This window comes from Plasmodium vivax, chromosome 14 (assembly GCF_000002415.2).
Source record: "Plasmodium vivax chromosome 14, whole genome shotgun sequence".
Lineage (NCBI taxonomy): Eukaryota > Apicomplexa > Aconoidasida > Haemosporida > Plasmodiidae > Plasmodium > Plasmodium vivax.
Genome location: NC_009919.1, coordinates 1,313,318 through 1,333,626, shown reverse-complemented (window position 1 = coordinate 1,333,626; position 20,309 = coordinate 1,313,318). Strand labels below are relative to the sequence as shown.

General features: G+C 42.0%; 2 protein-coding genes across 2 annotated transcripts, besides 12 other annotated features; both read right to left on the bottom strand.

Annotated features, from left to right (window-relative positions):
- On the bottom strand, window positions 1-1,392 carry PVX_123305 (hypothetical protein, conserved). The gene has a single exon (XM_001617172.1). The coding sequence runs from the start codon at window positions 1,242-1,244 to the stop codon at window positions 837-839; it is 408 nt and encodes a 135-aa protein (XP_001617222.1). The 5' UTR covers window positions 1,245-1,392; the 3' UTR covers window positions 1-836.
- Window positions 1,393-1,405: 13 nt separating this feature from the next.
- Window positions 1,406-1,443: a microsatellite.
- Window positions 1,444-2,353: 910 nt separating this feature from the next.
- Window positions 2,354-18,993, bottom strand: PVX_123300 (hypothetical protein, conserved; the record flags this gene model as incomplete). Its single annotated transcript, XM_001617171.1, has 1 exon — window positions 2,354-18,993. Exon 1 carries the CDS (start codon window positions 18,323-18,325, stop codon window positions 2,354-2,356), a length of 15,972 nt encoding a protein of 5,323 aa, XP_001617221.1. The 5' UTR covers window positions 18,326-18,993.
- Window positions 3,904-3,923: a microsatellite.
- Window positions 7,750-7,778: a microsatellite.
- Window positions 8,215-8,250: a microsatellite.
- Window positions 9,275-9,297: a microsatellite.
- Window positions 9,640-9,665: a microsatellite.
- Window positions 10,057-10,079: a microsatellite.
- Window positions 10,749-10,775: a microsatellite.
- Window positions 11,170-11,190: a microsatellite.
- Window positions 11,615-11,649: a microsatellite.
- Window positions 12,653-12,675: a microsatellite.
- Window positions 12,942-12,982: a microsatellite.
- Window positions 18,994-20,309: the final 1,316 nt, after the last annotated feature.

Sequence of the window (20,309 nt, the reverse complement as noted above, 5' to 3'; positions counted from 1 at the left end):
ATCAGGAGAAGCAGATTTTTACAAAAAAAAATTAAAATTAATTTTTTTAAAAAAAAAATTCTACAAAAATGAAAAGGCGTAACATTGCTTGTCATTATGTCATTATGTCATTAGTGGAACAGGTGCGGCATTTGTTCACGGAACTGCGACGTGCGAAGCAGAATGGAGGACGGGGATTCTTCCGCTGTGTGCACAGGAGCAGTTTTTTGCGGTCCCCTTCCCTGTGCGTAATTCCTCAGGGGGGGGATTACCCCCGAGGGGAACCGCGCCAGTTAGGAAAAAAAAAAACATACATATATTTACATATATATGCTTGCAGACATGTAGGCCTATCTGCACAATTATGGGGCACCTCTTTTCCATCGCCTAGTTTTACCGTTTGTCACTTGGAGCACTTTCTCATACGACTGCTCTGTTTAAACTTTGTTTTAAAAAAAAAAAGGTCATTTTTTTGTCTCTCGGTTAAATGATTCGTCAGTAAGACTCACAAACTGGCACACTGCTTACGTTTCTTTACAGGTGTACCTCCAGTTGGTGATTAACTACGGCACGTTATGGACACATTTTGTTCCATCGTGGCATTCGCCGTTTTGCCTAAGTGTGGTCTTCGCCCTTGGTCATCGTTACAAAGCGGGGGTATCCCCTTCATTCAGCTATTACATGCCGCGCGACACATTTGTGCTGTCTCAAGTAAAGGCAGCCCTTAGGGGAGCACCCAATTGGGGCGCGATCTTCAGCAGGCAGGGGCTTTAAAACACTGAGTTGCCTTACACAACTTCGCCTCCTTACACCACTGCCCTTGTGCAGGTGGGCGAAATTTCCTATACCCCTCAACCTTAATGGTTATGCTTCCCCTTTTCCGCGTTCTCACTTTGAAAGAAAGCAGCCGCCGGGGAGGTACAAGAGGTTAGGGAGAGCATCCGCTCTATGTACGCGTCGCCGTAGTCATCTCGAAACGTTTTAAAGCATAGGGGTTCCAGGGGTGCCTTCCTCAAGTAGTTATCCCAGCCTTTCATTAAATTCCCTCCATTCACATTACAATTTTGGTGATATTCTATTTCGAGTCTTAAAATTTTTTCTTCCAAAGCTTTGATGGAGTTCTCCAATTTCTTTTTGCATTTGATTATATCACGTTTCACTTTATGCTTCATTTTGGTCGTGTGGTAAAAGGAGAAAAGGAAGGTACGACGAACGCTTTGGCAGAGTAAGCAAGGGGGGTTTTTACTACATATTTTGCCCTCCATACAAAATATGCCTCCCTTTTTTTTTTTTTAATTAATTTTACCTCATTTGAAGCACTGGAACTTTGCGCAAAAAAGGCTACATTCTTTTTTGTGCGTACAAAATGAGGTTACCCATTTATGCATAATGAGGTATTATTTTTGGAAGATTAAAAAAAAAAATTATTTAAAATCTTCCACCTTTTGGAAACAATTTTTTTTTTTTTTTTTTTTTTTTTTTTTGCAAAATTGGCGAATGCACAGTGGGGCTACAAATACACGCGGTAACTTTGCTAAGTGGTTCAATTTGGAACCACAAAATGGCGCCTTTCCACTTTTGCAGATTTGTTATGCTAAAGAAGCTTGTTAATATATTTTTTTATTCTTTTTCACTTTTTGCACATATTCAAGTATTACGGGTGAAATGTGCAGGCGTTTTGTCGGTAGAGTATTTCTAACGTCAAGCGCTCTCCCAACTGCGTCCCACATGCACATGCGTGATTGCGATCTTAGCCACATTCATACATGTGCATCCATTTTAAGCATTCCCTGCGCATTTGGATATGCACATTTGTATGTTCACGTGTGAGGCGGCACTCCGCCTCGATGTTTCCCATCCAAACTTCCCCCCATCCCAATTGCCACATAACAACGGTTTGGTTGTAAAACCTTATGTGAGAGCTCCCCACAGGAATAATTAGCCTACCTGTGCACGCACCGCTGTTCACCTAGCTTAAACACCTTTTTAGTCATCTCACTGTTCACCCTTAATTATGAACAGAATTAAACAGAAATGGAGAGGAGAAAGGAACTGCATAAAAGGTTCCCTACCGCTGAGTTGCGAGAGATGGGGCAAATTAAAGAAGGCGCTCTGGGGAGAGCTCAAAAGGGGGGCACCATCCCATCTGCAGTGAGTACTCATGTACCAAATGTGTATCTGTATGACGCGTACGTGAAGAACCCCTCGCGTTAGCTTCGTACAGCAAACATAAAAAAAAAAAAAAAAAAAAAAATTCGTTCCAAATTTTACAAAAACATTAAGCCAAACTGGAATATATGAAAATAAAAAAACTGCAATGGGTTACAAAAAAAATGGCGCAAAACCTACGCAGCGATTTCTTCCCCGTTAGATTCTACAAAGGTAGGCCATAAATAACAACGGCCGAGCCCGTCGTGTTTGGTAAGCGGCAAAATTGCTTGGCCTCCGCTAAAGCCTCTGTCATACTAAGCCAGGAGTACTTCCGGTTCTGATTTATACTAAAAAGGTTTTGATTTAAAACGATGTTGCAATTGTAGCATTTTTGGAAATATTTATAAAAAAAATAATTCTTTCTGAAGTATGTGTACGTGTCGAAATCGAGTGTAACGAAATTGTCTCCCACTTCGATTAGAAGGTCGTCGTCCCTACCGCCGTTATGGTCACTATCGTCATCCCTCCAGCAGTTGCTGCTCCATTCTGTGCCTTCTTCGCGCACACCCATTTGTGAGCCCCCCCCAGGTGCACTCTCCTCAGTGCACCCCCTTAACATTTTTGCGAAGAAGCGAAAGCCAAATGTTGAAACGTTTGCCATCTGGACAGCGTTATAATTATAGTTGGAGCAAAATAGGGAGGAAGAATTTGGCTGCGTCCATTTCCAGAAAAAGTTTTGTGTAAATCCGTCCACTTCTCCGTCTGTCACATTCCATAAATTCCCAAAAACGAAAACACACCCTCCTACGATGTAGTCGTAGGGGGTGCCCCATACGTCCAAGTCAAAACCATGTGAAGATAGCAACCCTGAACTGCACCCAATTAAAAAAACGCACGAGTTTATGCCATCATTTTGGGTAGCCGAAAAATGGGGATCCCCAACATGGTCACTCTCACCATCTTCCATTTCTGTCTGTGTGCATAGAGCATCGCTGCTGTCACTAGTGCCATGGATGTGGATGATATCTCCAACAGATTTTCTCTTAACCCCCTTCTCCACAGTACATTTTCCTGCCTCAAAATTGCAAGAATATCTTCTCCTTTTGTCTTTTTTTTGAGTAAAAGGGGGATCTTCTTTTTTCCCCGCTTTGCTTCTACTACATTTTGTGATTCCACCACCTCTATTTTGCGCTTTTTTGGGTTTCCCCTTTTTCGCGTTGCCCTCTTTGGCCTCCTCCCCCAACGGGTCGTCATAGCGCAGAATGGCATTTTGAATTATGTCCTTTTTGATGTACTGCTCGCCCCCCTGGTGGCCGCAATAAAGATACAAGTCATCACAGCACAAATGCTTTAGCAGCGTTTTTTCGCATGGCACTTTGCCAAAGTATCCATTCCAATTTTTATACTTGTACTTTTCTTTATTTTTAAAATATATGAAAGGGTACGTAGCGTCTTCCGTTCTTTTTAAATCCCCATTAGGGTTAATCACAAAAAAAATGTTACTCTTTTTGGGATCAACCAGCCTGGAACTTTTAATATAATAAGGAACGTACTTTACGTATTTCATTTTGGACGCCTTTGAAGGATGCTCCGGGTCGGCCGAGTAGCTTCTCCTTTTATTATCCTTTTTAGCCTCTTCTACGCACGAAGTTGAAAACTTTTTTTCGTCATCAAAGTAGGCTTCCGATTCACTTACACTTTTTTTTCTTTTTTTTTTTAAACGAAAAAAGCTGTATTCTTCGTTTTGGTAAGAACCCATCATGTTGTGAATATTCATCGATTTTCTAGCGCTCATGAATATTTTTCTCAGCTCGTCTTCATTTTGAATTAGTTCCACTGATGAAAGGGAATCGGACCCGGAGTCGGACCCCGATTCGGAGGATGGAGGGGGAGGCGACGCGCAGGATGAGCGGGAATGGTGAGACGGGCATGACGAACGGGGGTTCATTTTCTTAACGCTACCCCTCCTTTTGGCAGAATGTGATAATCCCAATTTGTGTTTCTCCTCTGTTGATCTGTTGTATACAGTTTTTCTTTCCCTTTTTTGGCTGCAGTCAGCTCTACCGTTTGAGTGATCCTCGCTAAATGGCATGCCAGTTTGGCCCTTTTTACTATTATTATTACTGAAGGGGTTTAGGAAGGAGTGCTCAATGGAGATACTCTTGCGCGAGTTTTTTTTACTTCGCCCTTTCCCACGTACCTGCTTTGTGCCTTTATCCGGGGCGCTTTCACAGGGATTGGCTTTACCGGGGATGTCTCCCCTTTCGAGATGACCTTTTGTCTCTTCACTCGAAACGATCAGGCTGTATCTTCCCTTTCCCCTTGCCTGCACAATCCGTGAGCCATAATTAGCGCCAAGGTGTCCTGCGCTGTTGAGAGTTTCCTGCCCATATGGAGTTAGCGTATCTCTCGGTTGGGCTCTAAAACCGTTGTGGCGATCCACTTGGGAGGTTGCCTTGCCCTGGTCATCACAACGATTGAACGGTTTTACCTGACATGTGTTAAGCTCATGGTGGTAATGACCGTTATTCTTTTCTGCACTTTTGGAGACCTCCGTGTGGTGTGTTGATATATACGAAAGGGAGTTTCTTCCTTTCTTTTTGGAAATGTTTTCATTTCCCCCTTTTGCATTACACAATTGGGAGGTGGTACAATCACCTATGATGCTTTGTGGCACATTGGCGTTTTTCCTTTTCCATTCGAAGGGATGCGAACAACGCAAATCGACGCTGCTACGATGGGTACTGTTCATTTGGCCCACATTTTTCACATCATCAATTTTCCACTTTTTTGAGTATTCCTGCTGTATGTATTCGTCCATTCGAAAATCATCACTTTGGTCTTCGTAATTGTCCGATTCGTCATCGTTTTGGGGGGTTCCACCGTTTTGATAAGCTCCTCGGGCTGCCTCCAATTCTTCTTCCTCCCCCGCCGCTGCGTCCATCTCCCCCCGAAGAGTACCCAAAACGGAGAGCCCCTTCCGCTTGGCTTCCTCCACTTTAATCTTCGCCAACACCCTTTCGTACAAATACGCAGTGACCGCTTTGTTCACCCCGCGCACGATGTAGGAATCTTTTAAAGGCTCTAAATTTTCAAAGGGGAGTCTATTCAAATTATTATGTATATACACAACGACGGGGTTTTTCCTGACTCTCCTATGTTCTACGTTTTTCACATATGTTAATCGTTCACTATCTAGCTCATCATCCACCATGGTGCATTTGATCACATCCGTAACGAACGAATGGGTGATGATGTTAAAAAGGTTAAAGATGTTCTTCGGATGGATGTGATTGTTTTCGAAAATGTCTATGAGTATATTATACAGGTACATCCTTAGTTTTAAAAAAGAGCATTTCAGTACCCCCCTATCGCATTTTTTTTTTAAATCCAAATATTTTAAATAAATATTTTCTTTACTCTTTTCTTCTTTATCATCTTGTTTCTTCAGATGATCTAAATTTAACGTCCCTGCTACTGTAGTTCTTTTTTTTTTTTCCTCCCTTGTCAGCATGTCACTTTGGTTTTGATTCTTCAAGTGCTCAAAATTGTTCGCTTTTAGGGGGCTCAAATATCCATATATTGTTGAGTTGACCTTTTTTTGATCTCTGCTTTGGTTTTCCTTTTTATAAACCGAATGGCTACCCGCACAATAGCTGTCTATACTACTCTTCGTCTCTTCGCTGATAATATTGATAGTTCTTCTCCTGCCTCGTATCTCACCAGTGAGGGGGTTGCCCCTGCTGGCACTGTCCCTACTGCTGGTGTTGTGTGGGAAGGCAGATTGGCTCTCCCCTTTGGGTATGACAATTCTGTACTTGTTGTCCAGGGTTGAGATGGCCTCCACATGATCGGGTTGATCCCTTTGCAAGCTTCTATATGTAGCTTGGCAACCATCATGGTGATTGTTTCCCCCCTCAATGTTTACACTCCAGCGAGGGATACTCGAAGTGACCTCCCCTTTTGCTGCTTCTTTTGGGGGGGTTATATCGAGTATATATGGCTGACCTACTGTGCTGCTTCTCCTTTTGTTTTTTTTTTTCCTTTCCTCCAAAAGTAGAATCGTCTCGATGTCCTTATTAATGAAGGGCAAATAGGACGTCACGACTTTTTTGTCAATGGGGATCAAACTTTTGGGAGCCCCCCTATTTTCATGGCTCTGCTTCGTTAGGTTACAAGCTGGGAAGGAGCCCACCCCATCAGTGGTGTCTCCGCGGATGACGCTACCGATGAAGGTGCTCCCATCTTTGCTAATTCTGCTTGAGCGGCTTCCCCCAGTGTCGACCCATTTTAGGTATTTCCTCTTCGCCTGCGTAATTTGCACATTGCAGTTCTTCATCACGATGGAAAAAACAGTCAAGTTTAGGAGGACATTAACAAAGTGGGTACCGTCCCAGTATCTGAGAGGAACAAAGTACCTCCCCCACTTATTAAGCCACGCTACAATGTTGAGCATGTTAGAATAGTAGTATAGCACCACGAATAGGTCAAAATTGGTACTCAAATAATATTTCTGGTTATTAACAATTGACAGGGTGTTATATGCGCTGTTCACCTGTGTGTGGTCTTTTTCACTGCGAATGGAAACCTCCATCTGGTGGTCATCCTTCCAGTTGGCACTCCTGTTTAGGACTATTTTGGTTCTTATATTTAAAGAAATCAACGGGATGGACATCAATTTGTGAATGGAAAACCCGAGAGTGTTGGAGATGTCTAAGTTAAGTATCTTTAAATGCTGCTCTAATGTATATCTATTGTTCCACCACAAATCTATGAACATCTTTAAATTGCTTCTGCTCCGATCTACGTTCTTCGATTCGTGTAATATTTCGCACATTATTTTTATCATATGTTGATACTGCTTTAGTATTTTTTCTAATTTCTTTATGTAATTCCATTTCTCCCTAACTGGGAACCTTTCGATATTTAGGTGTATTTTTTCTACGTGGAAGTATTCACCCGTTTTGCCCTCAATGCAGCTATCGGCACTTCTGTACAGGCGAGATAGGAAGCGCACAAGTTGGATGTCCTTGGCTAGCCGGTCTTTCCCATTCGGCAGAAACGTTGCAGAGGAATTGCTACTCCTAACTCGGTTCGTTTTATTCGATTTGATAAGCTCGTTAGATGTCTCCATTCCGCTTTTTCCCATGGGAGTGAAAAAGATATTTACTGCGTGCGGGTTGGATAACTGCTCAGGTCCCATTTGAGCATTTTCAAAATGTTTCCCCGCGTGGGTGGCTACTTCGCTATGCTCATCTTTCCCACGTGTGGCGCTTTCACGGATAGTCGCGTCACCCCCGGGGTGTTTACCTCCCCATTCGATTGTACCACACTGGATGGACTTCCCCGGAGGCGCTCCATTGTATTCGTTCGAATTGTGCCCCAAATTACCCTGCTCAGCGTACACTTCGCGCGCATAACCTGTGCAATATTTTACACTCTCATTTAGGTGTCCCATTATAGTGTCATCACTTAGGGGGAGATTCCCCCCCTGCAGGAGTAACCGCTCGCATAACTCTTCATCATTTAGAACGCTAAAAAGGGTATTTATTTTTTTGTAAAAATTGAAACATTCTTCATCTCCCTCAGGGGGGGAATCTCTCCTTTTTTTACTACTGTCTTGAGAAATTTCCCTCTCTTTGACGGCGGCTTTATTTTCCCCACTGAATCGGCCCGGATTATCTGCCTCTTGGCTTAATGCCTCCCCCTTAATGATTCGAATTAGCACAAAGAGGAAGTTCTTAAAGCAGCGCGAAATGTACAGGTCGCTCTTGTCGTGGCTCATCGACACTATGGCGTAGTCCCAGTAGAAGCAAAATTCGCTCAAGTTCGGTTGGCCTATGTATTCATAATTACTAATCGTTTCTATATTTAAATTTTCGTGCGCATGCTTTCTGTAGTAATTTTTTTGGCTGATTTCTTGGTCTATATTATTTTTGATGGTGTACAATATCAGCTCGTCTGTGTAGAGGTACAGCAGGGACAGCAATTTTCGGAAGTAGAATTTTAGCAGGTTGACTTGGGTCTGCCGTGCAGCGGTGGAGCGATTCTCAGGTGGGTGCTCCTTTGCGTGTCCACCTCTGTACCCATCTGTGCTCCCACCTGTGCTTACACATGTGTGCCCCCCCCCGTAGGCCTCAATTATCTGCAGTATGATCAAATTGTTCTTTAAGTTCTCTATGAAGAAAAACACAAAGTCTAGGAAAAACTGGGCGACCTTCCTCATTTCATGCACGAGCGACCTTTTGCAGGTATAGTGCAGCAGCAGGGATAGGAGCACCAGTACAGTTTGGAAATGAAAAACAGGTGGGTTGCTTCGGTCCCCCCTTTCGGTAATCGCCCTTTTTAGGAGTGCGTACATTTTGTGTTTATTTCTCTTCCTGAGTTTTTTCCCTTTATCGTCTTTCATGTTTGCCAAGAATTCATAGCACACAGTTAGCACCTCCAAAAAGCTGCAATTTTTTTGTGGGTATAAAAAGATTTCCAAAAAATTAACCATCAACATTTTGTCTAGTCCACTTGCCGGATTATCATCCCAGCTGTTTTGTTTGCCCCCCACATTATGTGTGTGTGTATCTTGAGTGATGTGCCTTCCATCATTCGCGTAGACCTGCTCTGCTGGGAGGTCTCCATTTTTCTTGCTCTCAACTAGTTCGTCTAGGTAAACCGCGTAATTGTCATTTCCGGGGAAATAATTGACGCATAACTCACTCAAAGTTCGCTTGGAAAAATTGAAAAAACGAAAAAGTTTTAAGAACAAGAAGAAAAAAATGTTCCTAGAGCAATCATTCGCCGAGGAGTTAAGGAACTGCTGCTTTTTGATGGTGTAAATGCAGTCATCGCAGAAAATATTTTTTATTTTTAAAAATATCAAGTTGATATAGTATAGCAATATTTTCACAAAATAGGCGTTCATTTTTTTGCAGTTAAGTGTGAAAAGTCTATTAGTAATGTAGTTTTCCGTGTAGGTTAAGTTTCGCTCAAAGTGGTAATTTAAATAGAGGTAGTTCAAAACGGAAATGTCGCTAATCTTGAACGAGTTGTGGGAAGAAGCCCTCTGGTGGAACTCACGACGAATTGCTTCCTCCATGCAGCTGGCCTGATTTGTCTCCCCTTTGCTGTTTTGGACTGCCTGTTCTGGCTCACTCGAAATTTCACTCCCCAGGTTTAAGAAGCTCTCTTCCGAGTGGGCACCTCCTGGGGGGACGAAATTGAGACTGCTTACATCACGTAACACTTGAGACTTTATGAGAGACTCAACTTGCTCTTCATCGTCTAACTCGACGTCGAATAGGTCCGTGTCGAAGTTACTTATGATGAATAATTTTTCGAGGAAGAAGTTAAAAAACGTTTCTTCTCTTTTTTCGTTACAGTTGTTGAAGCATGTTAAAAAGTTCTTTTCAAAATTGGTCATTTTGTGGTTGCCTTGATTTTGCTTTGCAACATTGTTGGGTACCACCATTTCGTGATCGCTCCTTTGTGTGTTCCTCTGCTTTGTGGAATCTTCCCCTGTTAGTTTTGCATTGCCATAGTCGCAGCAGTTGTCTTTTCCGTTAGTACCTCCCTCTGGCGGGTTAGCCACCACCTTTGACTTTTTGGGACGCGCCTTGCTGCAGCAAAAGTAACTCGTTTTCTTCTTCGTAAAAAGGATTAGACACAACATGTGGAGTACCTCCCCTCTACGCTTCGTCGACAATATGCTAAAATGGTCAGGATTTTTTATTAAAAAGGTTAAGTAGGCCAAAAACTGAGTCAACAGATTTCTGTACTCGTAAATGTGCCTCTTGGTTAAGTAGGTGTTAAGCGGCGTTTTTACATAATCGATATTGCAAAAATCGCTGTCTTCATAAATTTTAAAATCGTTCACATCTTTGGCGGTTTTGTCCTTTGTATGGTTCGTGTCTGCATCTGCATCTGGGTATGCGTTTGGGTCTGCAACTGCGTCTGGGTATGCAACTGCGTCCGCATCCGCGTCCGCGCCTGCGTGCTGGTCCAAGTTTTTTTTGTCGTAAATGCTCAGCTGGTTGTTTAAGTTCTCGAAGAAGATCTCCTCCTGGGTTAGCAACTCGATTCTCTGCCGTCCACTTTTCAAAATGATGTTCATCAGCAGCAAATAGTTGTGAACAACTTCGGGGAAGTAAATCAAATCGCATATGAAGAGGATGTTTTTCTTCAAATAATAATAACTGAGCAAAAAATTATTCATTTTGAACATGATGCTGGAAATTTTTTTGTAGTAGGTATAAACGAATTTTATTTGGTAACACAAGTCCTTATTCAAGAACATATTGCAGAAGAGATTTTCCAGGTTGATCAAAATCGCCTTGTTGGTTAACTTGACATTTTCCTTTTCGTCTTCCGTTTTTTTTACTTTTGTCAGCATGTCCATGTCGAACTGGTGGATTGGATGTTCAAATTTTAGAGAAAAGAAATCGGACGACACATTAAAATTGGAAAAATACTTCGCCATCGTAAATTTCATGAGCGTCACTATCGAGATGATGTACGAATTGACAAAGGGCAGCAAACCGAAGTACTTGCTCCTCTTTTTGTACAAATATCTTATCATATTAAAATATAGGCAAATGTTATTTTTGAAAAAGTTCTTTCCATCGCTTTCGTGTTTCTTCTCCGTCTTCCTCAAGTCGGACACGCATTCGGCGCCCGCGCGTTCGTTGTAGTAAAGGAGGTATGGAAATTTGGCGAATGCGTCTTCCCGCGCGTTATCCCAGCCGCTTCTGCTACTTCTGCTGCTTTCTCCACCACTTCCGCTGCTTGACATAGTGGTGACCCCACCTTGGGGCTGTGCGCCCCCCCTCGCGGTGGATTCGCCTAGCCCTTTCTTCACTTTTCTCATTTCGGCCTTGTACCTTCCTGCCTTTACGTGAGCCTGGAGTTTCAAGTTTATCAGGTCCAAGTGGAAAGTGTCGAAGAAGAAGGAGGAGGCGTAGCGCTTATCCTCGCAGTGCCCCTTGCAGAATTTCTCAACGTGCTCATAAAAATGGACATAACAGTTATACAAACTATTAGCGCAGTTAAGAAAAAAAACATTTTTCAAATTCTTCTGTATCTTTTCTACACACAAAAATGTGAGGTAAAATATGGATGCACAAACGATTAGCATCTGCATATAGTTGTGCAAATCGTTGTATATCTCTTTCGCGTTATCTCCCTTCCCTTTAGACGCTATTTTGTTATAAATTCCGGTTAGTATGTACGCTCTCCTTCGCTTGGAGCTTCCTCTCATTTGTTCATTTGAGTTTTGAGAAGCTTCTTTAGGTTTGGCCCTCTTGCCCGCGCCACGTCCAAAGTGTGTACGACTTCGAAACAGTGCGTCCTCGTCTACGCTCCTCTCGTTTGCCTTACGCCCAACCTTTCGTTTCTCCCTAGCGGAAGGTTGACAATATTGGCTATCCACCCCCCAACGGGCATGATTACTACCACCCTGCTGCCCACATGGGTGCTTCTCGCTAAACACGTAAACTAGCCAAAACCTGGAAGTAAACATAAGGCAGAGTACCAAAATTTGGAAGCAGAAATGATACATTTTATACAGGTGGGCAATTTTGTACATTTCGCTGAGGTAGCCAATAAGCTTTGTATCAATTTGTGTTACAATGGAGTTTGCCCAGTTGGAATTTTCAAATATGTTGCCATGGTATACATCGTATATGTTATTAAAAATGTCGAAAATGAGAAGAATGTTTTTTTTTAGGTCCCTTTTTGGAAAGATATTGAAAGGGGGGAGGTATGGAGGGGTGTCCTTATCATTGCCGATTCCCCGGATGGAAGGAAAGCACACCATGTCATGAGGACTGCTGCATATTTTACTGTTAAACGTGTGGAACGCACTTTGAAAAGAGTACGCAATGTGGTGAAAAGATAATTTCTCCCCGTCTATGTCATATTCATTGAAATAAAAGCGAAGAACTACGTGGTAGAGGTAGACCAAGTAGCTCCTTATGTACTTGTTCACTTTGGCATACTTATGCTTCAAGTCCAGTAGATAATTTCTGTTAACCATTAGGAAGTTGCTGAATGTGTTTTTTTTCCTCCCTTTGGCCAAGTCCCTTTTTTCAAAATTTAGCGGGTGGAACAATTTCAATTTGAAGTTGTAAATGTTGCACACGAAGTAGGGCGACTCTTCGATGCTTCTCCGATCAGTTGGGCGGTAATTATCTTCGCAGCCGTAGGGAGCAATTCTGCCAGTTTTGTCGGGCGTTCCACTTGGGGTAAAATCGGAGGCCCCGAACTGATCGACCAGCTGCACATACCTGCTGGAGAAGGTTTCCCCCAAAATGCGGTTCACATCGAAGAGGTAAAAGATGTCATTGTACAGACTGGTTAAATTTTCTCCTCCGTTGATCCCCTCAGCAGAGATGTTCTCCTTACCCATGACATAGCTCTTATTGCAAGACCAGACAAACATGTGGTAGTACAACTTGTACAGGTAGTACACACTATTTAGGAAAGCAAATCTGCTTAACAGCTGCTCATTTCCGTATATGTAATTATAAAGTGTTTCTATTTTGATGACGTAGTAACAATTGTTAAGTACATTCCTGTAGTAATAATCCACGTCCATTTCTTCTATTTTTTCTAAAATAAATTCTAGGAAAATGTAATCTACGTTGTTGGAATAGTCCGTGTACTCTATGAGGGTGAAGCTGGACTGGGAGAGACCTGAGCTGCTGGAGTCGCTTCTGTGGTTGTCGTCCGACTCTTCGTCAAAGGAGTCATTAAGAGTTGGTTCCCCGAAGGGGGTGGCCCCTTCTGCGGTGTGTGTGGTGTGCGCGGGGTAAGCGGTTTGTGTGGTGTACGCTTGGTACGCGGTGTGGCCTTCCCCCCACTCGTCGCCCCTCCGCCCAGTCTTCTCCCCCTTCACAGCCTCCACGGGGTCGAACAAATCCCGGTTATTCTTAAACCGCTCAAAATAGCTGCTAGTGAAGTTCTCCCTCAAAATCATTTCATACTTTTGCGAGCAGACATTTTTGAAGAAAATGAAAAAGCAGCACGATCTGCAAAATGTGAAGTTCAGCTGGATGTAGGTGACTAGCAGTTCATCAATGTCGATCATGACAATTGGTTTATTTCTACCCTTGGTGTGTCTTCCACCCTGGCTGTAAATTTTGTAGGGAGACACCTCCTCATCCTGTGGGTATATGGAGCAGTTTTGAACGAGGCGTATGGCTCTCCTTACCTTGTCAGCCAGTTCTTCCTCTCCCTGTGTGTGGCTTGCTCGAGTGATATTGCGCCAATCGAAAAGGTTAAAAATTTCGAGGTGGTTTGACGAATTCACCAAACTTAGAATGGCAACACATAATTTGTTAAACAAAAATAGGAAGAAGCGGAAGAAAAATATGAACTTTTTAGTCACATACTTGGATAGGTACTCATAAAATATCAAAAAAAGCAACGTGTTTATATGTACGGTCAGCAGATTGTTTATAATTTTCTCCCTTTTGTTTCTTCCTAGGTTGTCACTTTCGCACAGGAAGTAAAAAAAGTTCTTCCACTTTTCGCTGCTAAAAAGGCTGTTATAAATTTTGTTGTAACCCATTTTTAGCACCCCATCATTGGTGTAGCTGTCCTTATAGTGTGCTAATTTTTTTTTAATTTTTTTGCTCAAATAGAAGACCTTAGATTTGATGTAAAGGTTAAATATGTGCCTAATGACGATGCAACTTTGGATGTTAATTTTGCTGTCACGCAGATGCACTTGTTGGTAGCTGTTGTAAATGTACGAAATGGACGATCGTAAGTACTCCTTGGTGTTGTAGTCACATTTGCTGATAATACTTTTGAAGGCGTTCTCCACGGAGAGGATTATTTTTTTGTACTCCTTCTTTTCGAAGTAGTGAAAGACTTCCAAATCGACGATGATGAACAGCAGATCGATGTGCGGGATGTAGTAGTTGCTCAGGTAGGTGCTTCTAAAGATGTCGCTTTCGTTCCCTTCCCCTGATTGCGCGTAGTCATGGTTCCGTTTCGGCGTCGCGTTGGCATTGGCACTGGCATTGAAATCGACATTAGCACTGGCACTAGCATTAGCATTAACATTGACACTTTCACCTTCGTATTCTCCCTCGCGCAAATCGTACTGCACCCTCGCGCCCGTTTTATCACCCATTTGTGCGTGACCAGCAGAGGGGCCCTTCCTCACCGAGCAGCAGGAACCGTTATCGTTATTTTCAAAACTGTCATACGAGGTGTACGGGTCGATGTTGGTCCTCCTCCTCTTCTTGCTGCTGTGGTTATTTAAAAACACGGGAACTAACCCCCCCATGCTTACCCTCTTCTTTTTACTTACACTTAGCACATTGTAGTCATGTTCGTTTGGCACTACGCGGTCGTCAGAAGTTAGGCTGAATTTTTGTACACTGCTAAGGCTCTTCCTGTGTGCGTCATTCTCTGGGTTATTCAAAAATTTGAGGGGGCTAATCGAATTTAGGTACATATTTTCACTATTAAATTTTTGCTCCTCCTCTTTCTTCACATCTTCGTCGCCATCATTAATGAGGAACTCGTAAAAGTCGTGCAGCTTTATTGTGGTGTGTATGTTTATTGGGTTAAAAGGGAGGCTGACAAATTTGAGATAAATGAATTTTAAAATGTTCAGTAGGAAGAAAAACCCCTTGTCCTTTTTTATAAACTTTATGATTTTAATTGTGGTGTTGTAAAATAGCTCGAAAAAGGTGTACTTCATTTTGTTTAGAACTTCTACGGGAATTTCTAGGTACATTTCCCACACCGAAATGATGCTTATCACAATCATGAACGTGTTCAGGTAGAGCGTCTCGATGAATTCGTCTTGGTCCGACAGGAAGAAGGCGCTCCCGCGTTGGCTCTCCCGGGCGCCCAGCACGTCGTATATGTCGTCCCGGTGCAGCTGCGCCGGGGGAATAGCGCTGGTGGAGGTGGTAACCGTGGGGGCGCTTACCGTGGAGGGGGCTTCCCTCTGCTCCTTCGCCCCGGCGGAGCGGCCAGCTGCTGCCTCCCCCCTGTTCAACCGCCTGCTAGGCACCTGCAACACGTTCTTATGCTTGCGCAACTGTTTGACGTCCTGGTCCAACACGAAACTGATATATTTGTCAAAAATGTTGTACGACATAATGATCAAATTCGAGTCGTACATCTGCTTCAGCATCTCGTCATAGTTCAGCTTAACGCAGAGGTAGGAAAAGAGACTGGCGCTTAGCAGGCAAACTCGTAAAAAATTAATAAATATATTTTTGCACACGTAAATGTTAAAGTTAGCTTCAAACTCTTCGTGAATTTTGAAGTAGGTAATAATACTCTCTGAGATTAGTATGCACCTTTTAATGGACAGAGTGATGCTATGGCAGACGTTTTTAAAATCTATGTTGGTTCCGTTCAGCTGCTTCTTCCTGATTCGAAGGATCGAATTTTCGAATATGGGCATGTCTTTTTTTTTCACCTTCGCGCGCTTCAGTCCGTCGGAAAAGTACTCCTTACGGCAGCTGCGTGGGCAGCTTGCGGGGTTGTCACTGGGTTCGGTCTCCTCGCCATCGGAGGGGTCATCATCAGATGCGGTCTCGTCGGGTGCGGTTTCGTCGGATGCGCTTTCATCGGATGCGCTTTCGTCAGGTGCGCTTTCATCAGATGCGTTTTCGTCAGATGCGAATTCACCTACTGTGTCGCCATCCATCCCGTCGTCACCCTGGAGGGGCCTGGAACGACCGCCCCCCTTCTCACCTCTCCCAAACTCGTACATGCTCTTCCTTTTGGCTCGCAAGTTAATAGCCTTCCGCTTATCTCCCTCGAAGGTACTAAGGTCGTAATTCCTATGAGAGAAATTAACTGCCAGGGTGCTTTTCCTTGCGGAACCGGAATTCTTTTTTGCCCCATCTTGGTCAATTTGGTTTTTCAAAATGATGTACTTGAGGGGGGAATGGTAAGGCTTCATAAGCTTGATTAACTTTTTATTTTTATATTTTTTTTTTTCCTTCAAATTAGAGATGTACTTTTTTAAAACCAAGTCATGCTGATTTTCGTTATACTCAATATTTAGTACACACGAAAAAAAGGAGCCAAAATTTTCATTGTTCTTGTTAATGGTGTATATGTATTTTCTGAAAACGCTCCTATCCTTCTGCGACAGCATTTTGATAATGTCCAAATTGGAGTAGAACATGTTCATTTTGTTAATCTTGATGATGATACAAAAGAAAAGGTCGCAGCTATCTACATGCTGTCTATTGCTTTGATGTCCCTCCAAATGGGGTATCGCCCCATCACTACATTGAGCTAGCTTTTTTCTGGTATTCCCTTCAACAAATTCGTCAACGGTTAGGACGATGTACAAGCACTCTTGAATTTTCTGGTACACCTTTTCGAGCGTTACGAATGTGTACTTGAATTTATTTTGACTTCCACTTCCACCAATTACACCACTTCCACCCATTCCAACAGCGCCTCCACCCCCCTTGTGCACCTCCCCCGATGCGTTCTTTTCCAGGTAAACCCTTTTGAAGTATTTATACACATACGTAATTAGCGCAACGAGGGTGAGATTATTATCGTTGTTGAGCAGAATGTACTTTCTAAGGTTATTACTCGTGTTGCATATCAATTTGGAAAGCAAATAAAATACGTACGAAATGGCCTTAAAAATGACTTCCTCCTTTAGCGCTCTTGAGCTCATTAAATTATTCACAAAGGAGAGGCAGAATTTTAGTAACTCCTTTAGGTATACTTGCGAAATGAGCGCGAAGGTGTGTTCTTTTTTATTGGTCACGTGAGTTTCCCCTTCTTTACATTTTGGAGCAAATTTTTCTTCAAACAGGAAAAAGCTAAAAGAGTACTTTAACATTTTTAATGTGTAGTTCACATTTTTCGTGTCTACCATGTATACCTTTTTTAGCTCTTCAAAAAGGATATTCCACAAAATTTTTCTGTTACTTTTATTATTATTTGAAAAAATAACTTCGCTGTTTGAGGGGGTTTTCTTCCCCCCTGTGGTGACTTGCTCATTCCCTTTGTAAGGTGAAGATTGGCAGGAACTAATTGAGACAATTTTTGTTTCCTTTTTGGAGTCATTTGTATCCGAGTGCACCTCCTCCAGTTGGACATAGTGCAAAATTTCAAAAAGGTGAAAATGGGAAAGTAGACATTCCACGTTAAGCATACTAAGGAGGGGGAAAAAGGTACAAAAATCGTAGACACTAATTTTGAACAAATGCTTCGTGATGTTTAAAAAGAGATTATATGAGCTGCTAACTGAGAAAATGCTCAAAATTGGGAAGGTAGAATTCTCATTACGCCAATTTTGACATTTTGTTATGAGGTAAAATGATTTGTCTTCCTCGGATCCATCTGATTTTATCTTTTCCGTATGTTTATTTTTATGCTTCTTTCCCTGAGGCTCGCTTTCCCCTTGATGATGGCCTACCCATAGGTAGTCATACACATTTTGCGTACCCCCGTATGTAGATGCATCCTCTTCCGCATTTGGCGGCAAATTTCTCCTTTCTGCCTTTCCATGTGACAGGGCATCACTTTGGAGACTCACAAAATTTTTTTCCCTCCCAACAGTCTCAACAAAGTGAGCATTTTCATTTGCAATTATTCTGTTCAGTTCCGATATGACATTTTTTATGTGGAAGCCTGCTTCCTTCTCGGTTAATTTTTTCACTGGAAAGACGATTTTTTGTTTTTTTTTCCCTTTATCTTTCATATAAAAATAAATCAGCAAATTGTAAATATTCACAAAAAAGGAACATCTCACAAATTTTAAATTAAACAACAAATCCACGAACTTGAAATAGTAGTAGAAAATTAAAACTAATTTATCATCATTGGACAGCAAAAACCACAGATATGTAATGTACCTCAGTATGAGAAATAAAAAATCTAAATGTCTTACATTCCTCGTTTGGGTGATTTTATTAAGCAGACATTCGAACATGTAAAATAGGTATTTGTGTGCATTTTTGTCTCTATATGTTGCTACTAATTCGTCGTGTGTTAGCTTTTCTAGGTAACTCTCCCTGTTAAAGAGTTCGAAGAATTTTTTATACACCCGTTCGTTTATGTTTTTTTCATCGGCATCATTTGCACTCCCCTTATTGTGTGCCTCTTCACCTACGCCTTTAGCATCTGCATCTATGTTTCGCAGCACCTCGCACACTATCCGGTCCAGCTTGTCGTATATGTTGGACTCTTTCCTTATCATTTTTCCCCGTGCGTGTGCCAGCTGCCCGTTATGCCGCAGCTCACTCGGTTGCTGGGCCGATTGGCCGATTGGTTCATTCGTCCGCCCGCCCAACAGGTAAGCCGTATTAGCACTGTTAGCAGTTTAGCAGTTTTAACAGTTTAACAGTTTAGCAGCTTTAGCACTTTGGCAGTGTTAGCAGCCTGGCCAGCTTACTCGGCTTCGCTGCTGCGTGCCCCCTTTGCATTTGTCTATTTCGGGTACTATTTCTCTGGCGACCATTTTTCCGCAGCGGGTCCTTAAGAATTAAAAAAGAACTTCAAAAAAGTCCTCCACAAAAAGGCTCCCAAAAAAAAAAAAAAAGAGTCACATGGTCCTTTTTATGTACTGCAAAAAATTGTAGCTAGGTAAAGCTAACCAGCTATGGAGACCTCTCTCAGTGCGTTCCACTTCTCTGCTCCACTCACCCATTTATTAATTCGTTCGTTACTCTCTCCTCTACCTTTTGCTTATTTTTTCCCCCTCTTCCTTTTGTCTTATTTCGAACTTTAGCGAAACATAAAGGACAAAATGGCCGAAATGGAAAAGGAAGGAAAAACAGAATAAGTTTCAAATGAAATAAGCTAGTAATGCATCACACTTAAAAAGGCAAAGGGTACTACCGCAGGAGAGGAATCTGCTCACATTGTGGCAAAAAAAAAAAAAAAAAAAAAAAATGACTTTGCCTCTGCCGTGTCATAAACTAATTAGTGATCTTGCTTTTCGCGATTTTCTCATAAAAACTATTTTCACCCTTTCGCACATCTTGCAAAAAAGAAAAAAAAAAAAAATGGGGTGAGGATATGAAGTTCCCGCATATGTGTGATGCCTTCAAAATTGTGGCTAACTGCATTCCACGTACACATGTATGCATATGCATATGCACATGCTTGCGCTTATTTAAGCAAATTATGGGAAGCTTTAAAACAATTGCTATCTCCGTGTGCCCATTTTTATTTCCCGCTGAAGTTTTCCCTATTTGCCTTTCTCATACACTTCGAACCATTCGGTCGACGCAAAGCAGAAATGCGAATTCAGTTATTTTCTCCCGAATGGCGCGCGATTCGAACTTGTGCGCAAAGCTATAAACCGAGCCAAAGGGTACTCAGCTTGCTGGAAAACTTAACAAAGGAAAAGTAACAAAGGGGGAGATAAAAGGGAAGAAATGCGAGAGAAAAACAGACGAGAATAAAAATATAAATGTAAAAATACGCAGTCAAATTATGGCAATAAAAATTAATTTTTTTTTTTTTTTTAAACAATATTTAGCACATTTTGCGAGTGAAGCAATGTATTTCTCAATTGTAACCCCGGGAGAGTGCGAACTGTTTCATCTGAAGGATCTTCGGGGGGAAACCACCCCCTTATGCGCAACACACTTGCGATGAAAATGTATTTTTGACATTCATGTTTGTAATACACACAAGTTAGCCATTTAAAGGCATCACAAACATTTTAACAGCGTTAATGGCGTAACCCTTTTTGCGAGAAAATTATTTGTACACGATAATTTAACGCTTTTGCTTTTTTTTTTATACGATAAAAGGGCTATAGGAGTGTCATTTCGTCGCGAAGGAATGTATAGCGGGGAAAAGGACAAAAAAATTTTAAGTGAAAAATTCATTTTAGTGGGAAAAAAATAAGGCAGATAAATAAATGAAGCAAAATAAAATTGCCACGTTAGCAAAGTGCCGGAGGAAACAAGAAACGGCTGCGGGGAAATCTTGGATTATTTCTCGCGCCTGTTTTTTAATTTATAGGCGGGTGGGCAGAAGGTGAAAGTTTACTTAAATTTTTCCCTTCATTTTGGCACGTTTAATTATTGAACAAAATGAAACAAAATGGACATGTAAAAAGTGTCCCTTTATTGGATTTTTTTTTTTTTTTTTTTCTTTCCCAGTTATATGGTAAATTTATCAAAAGAGGGATCGTGCGTGGTTTAATGGGGTGAACTGCGAAAGGAACG

Bases quoted from the DNA above. Each gene is read 5' to 3' on its own strand.
- PVX_123305 (XM_001617172.1), bottom strand. From the start codon at position 1,244: ATGGAGGGCAAAATATGTAGTAAAAACCCCCCTTGCTTACTCTGCCAA.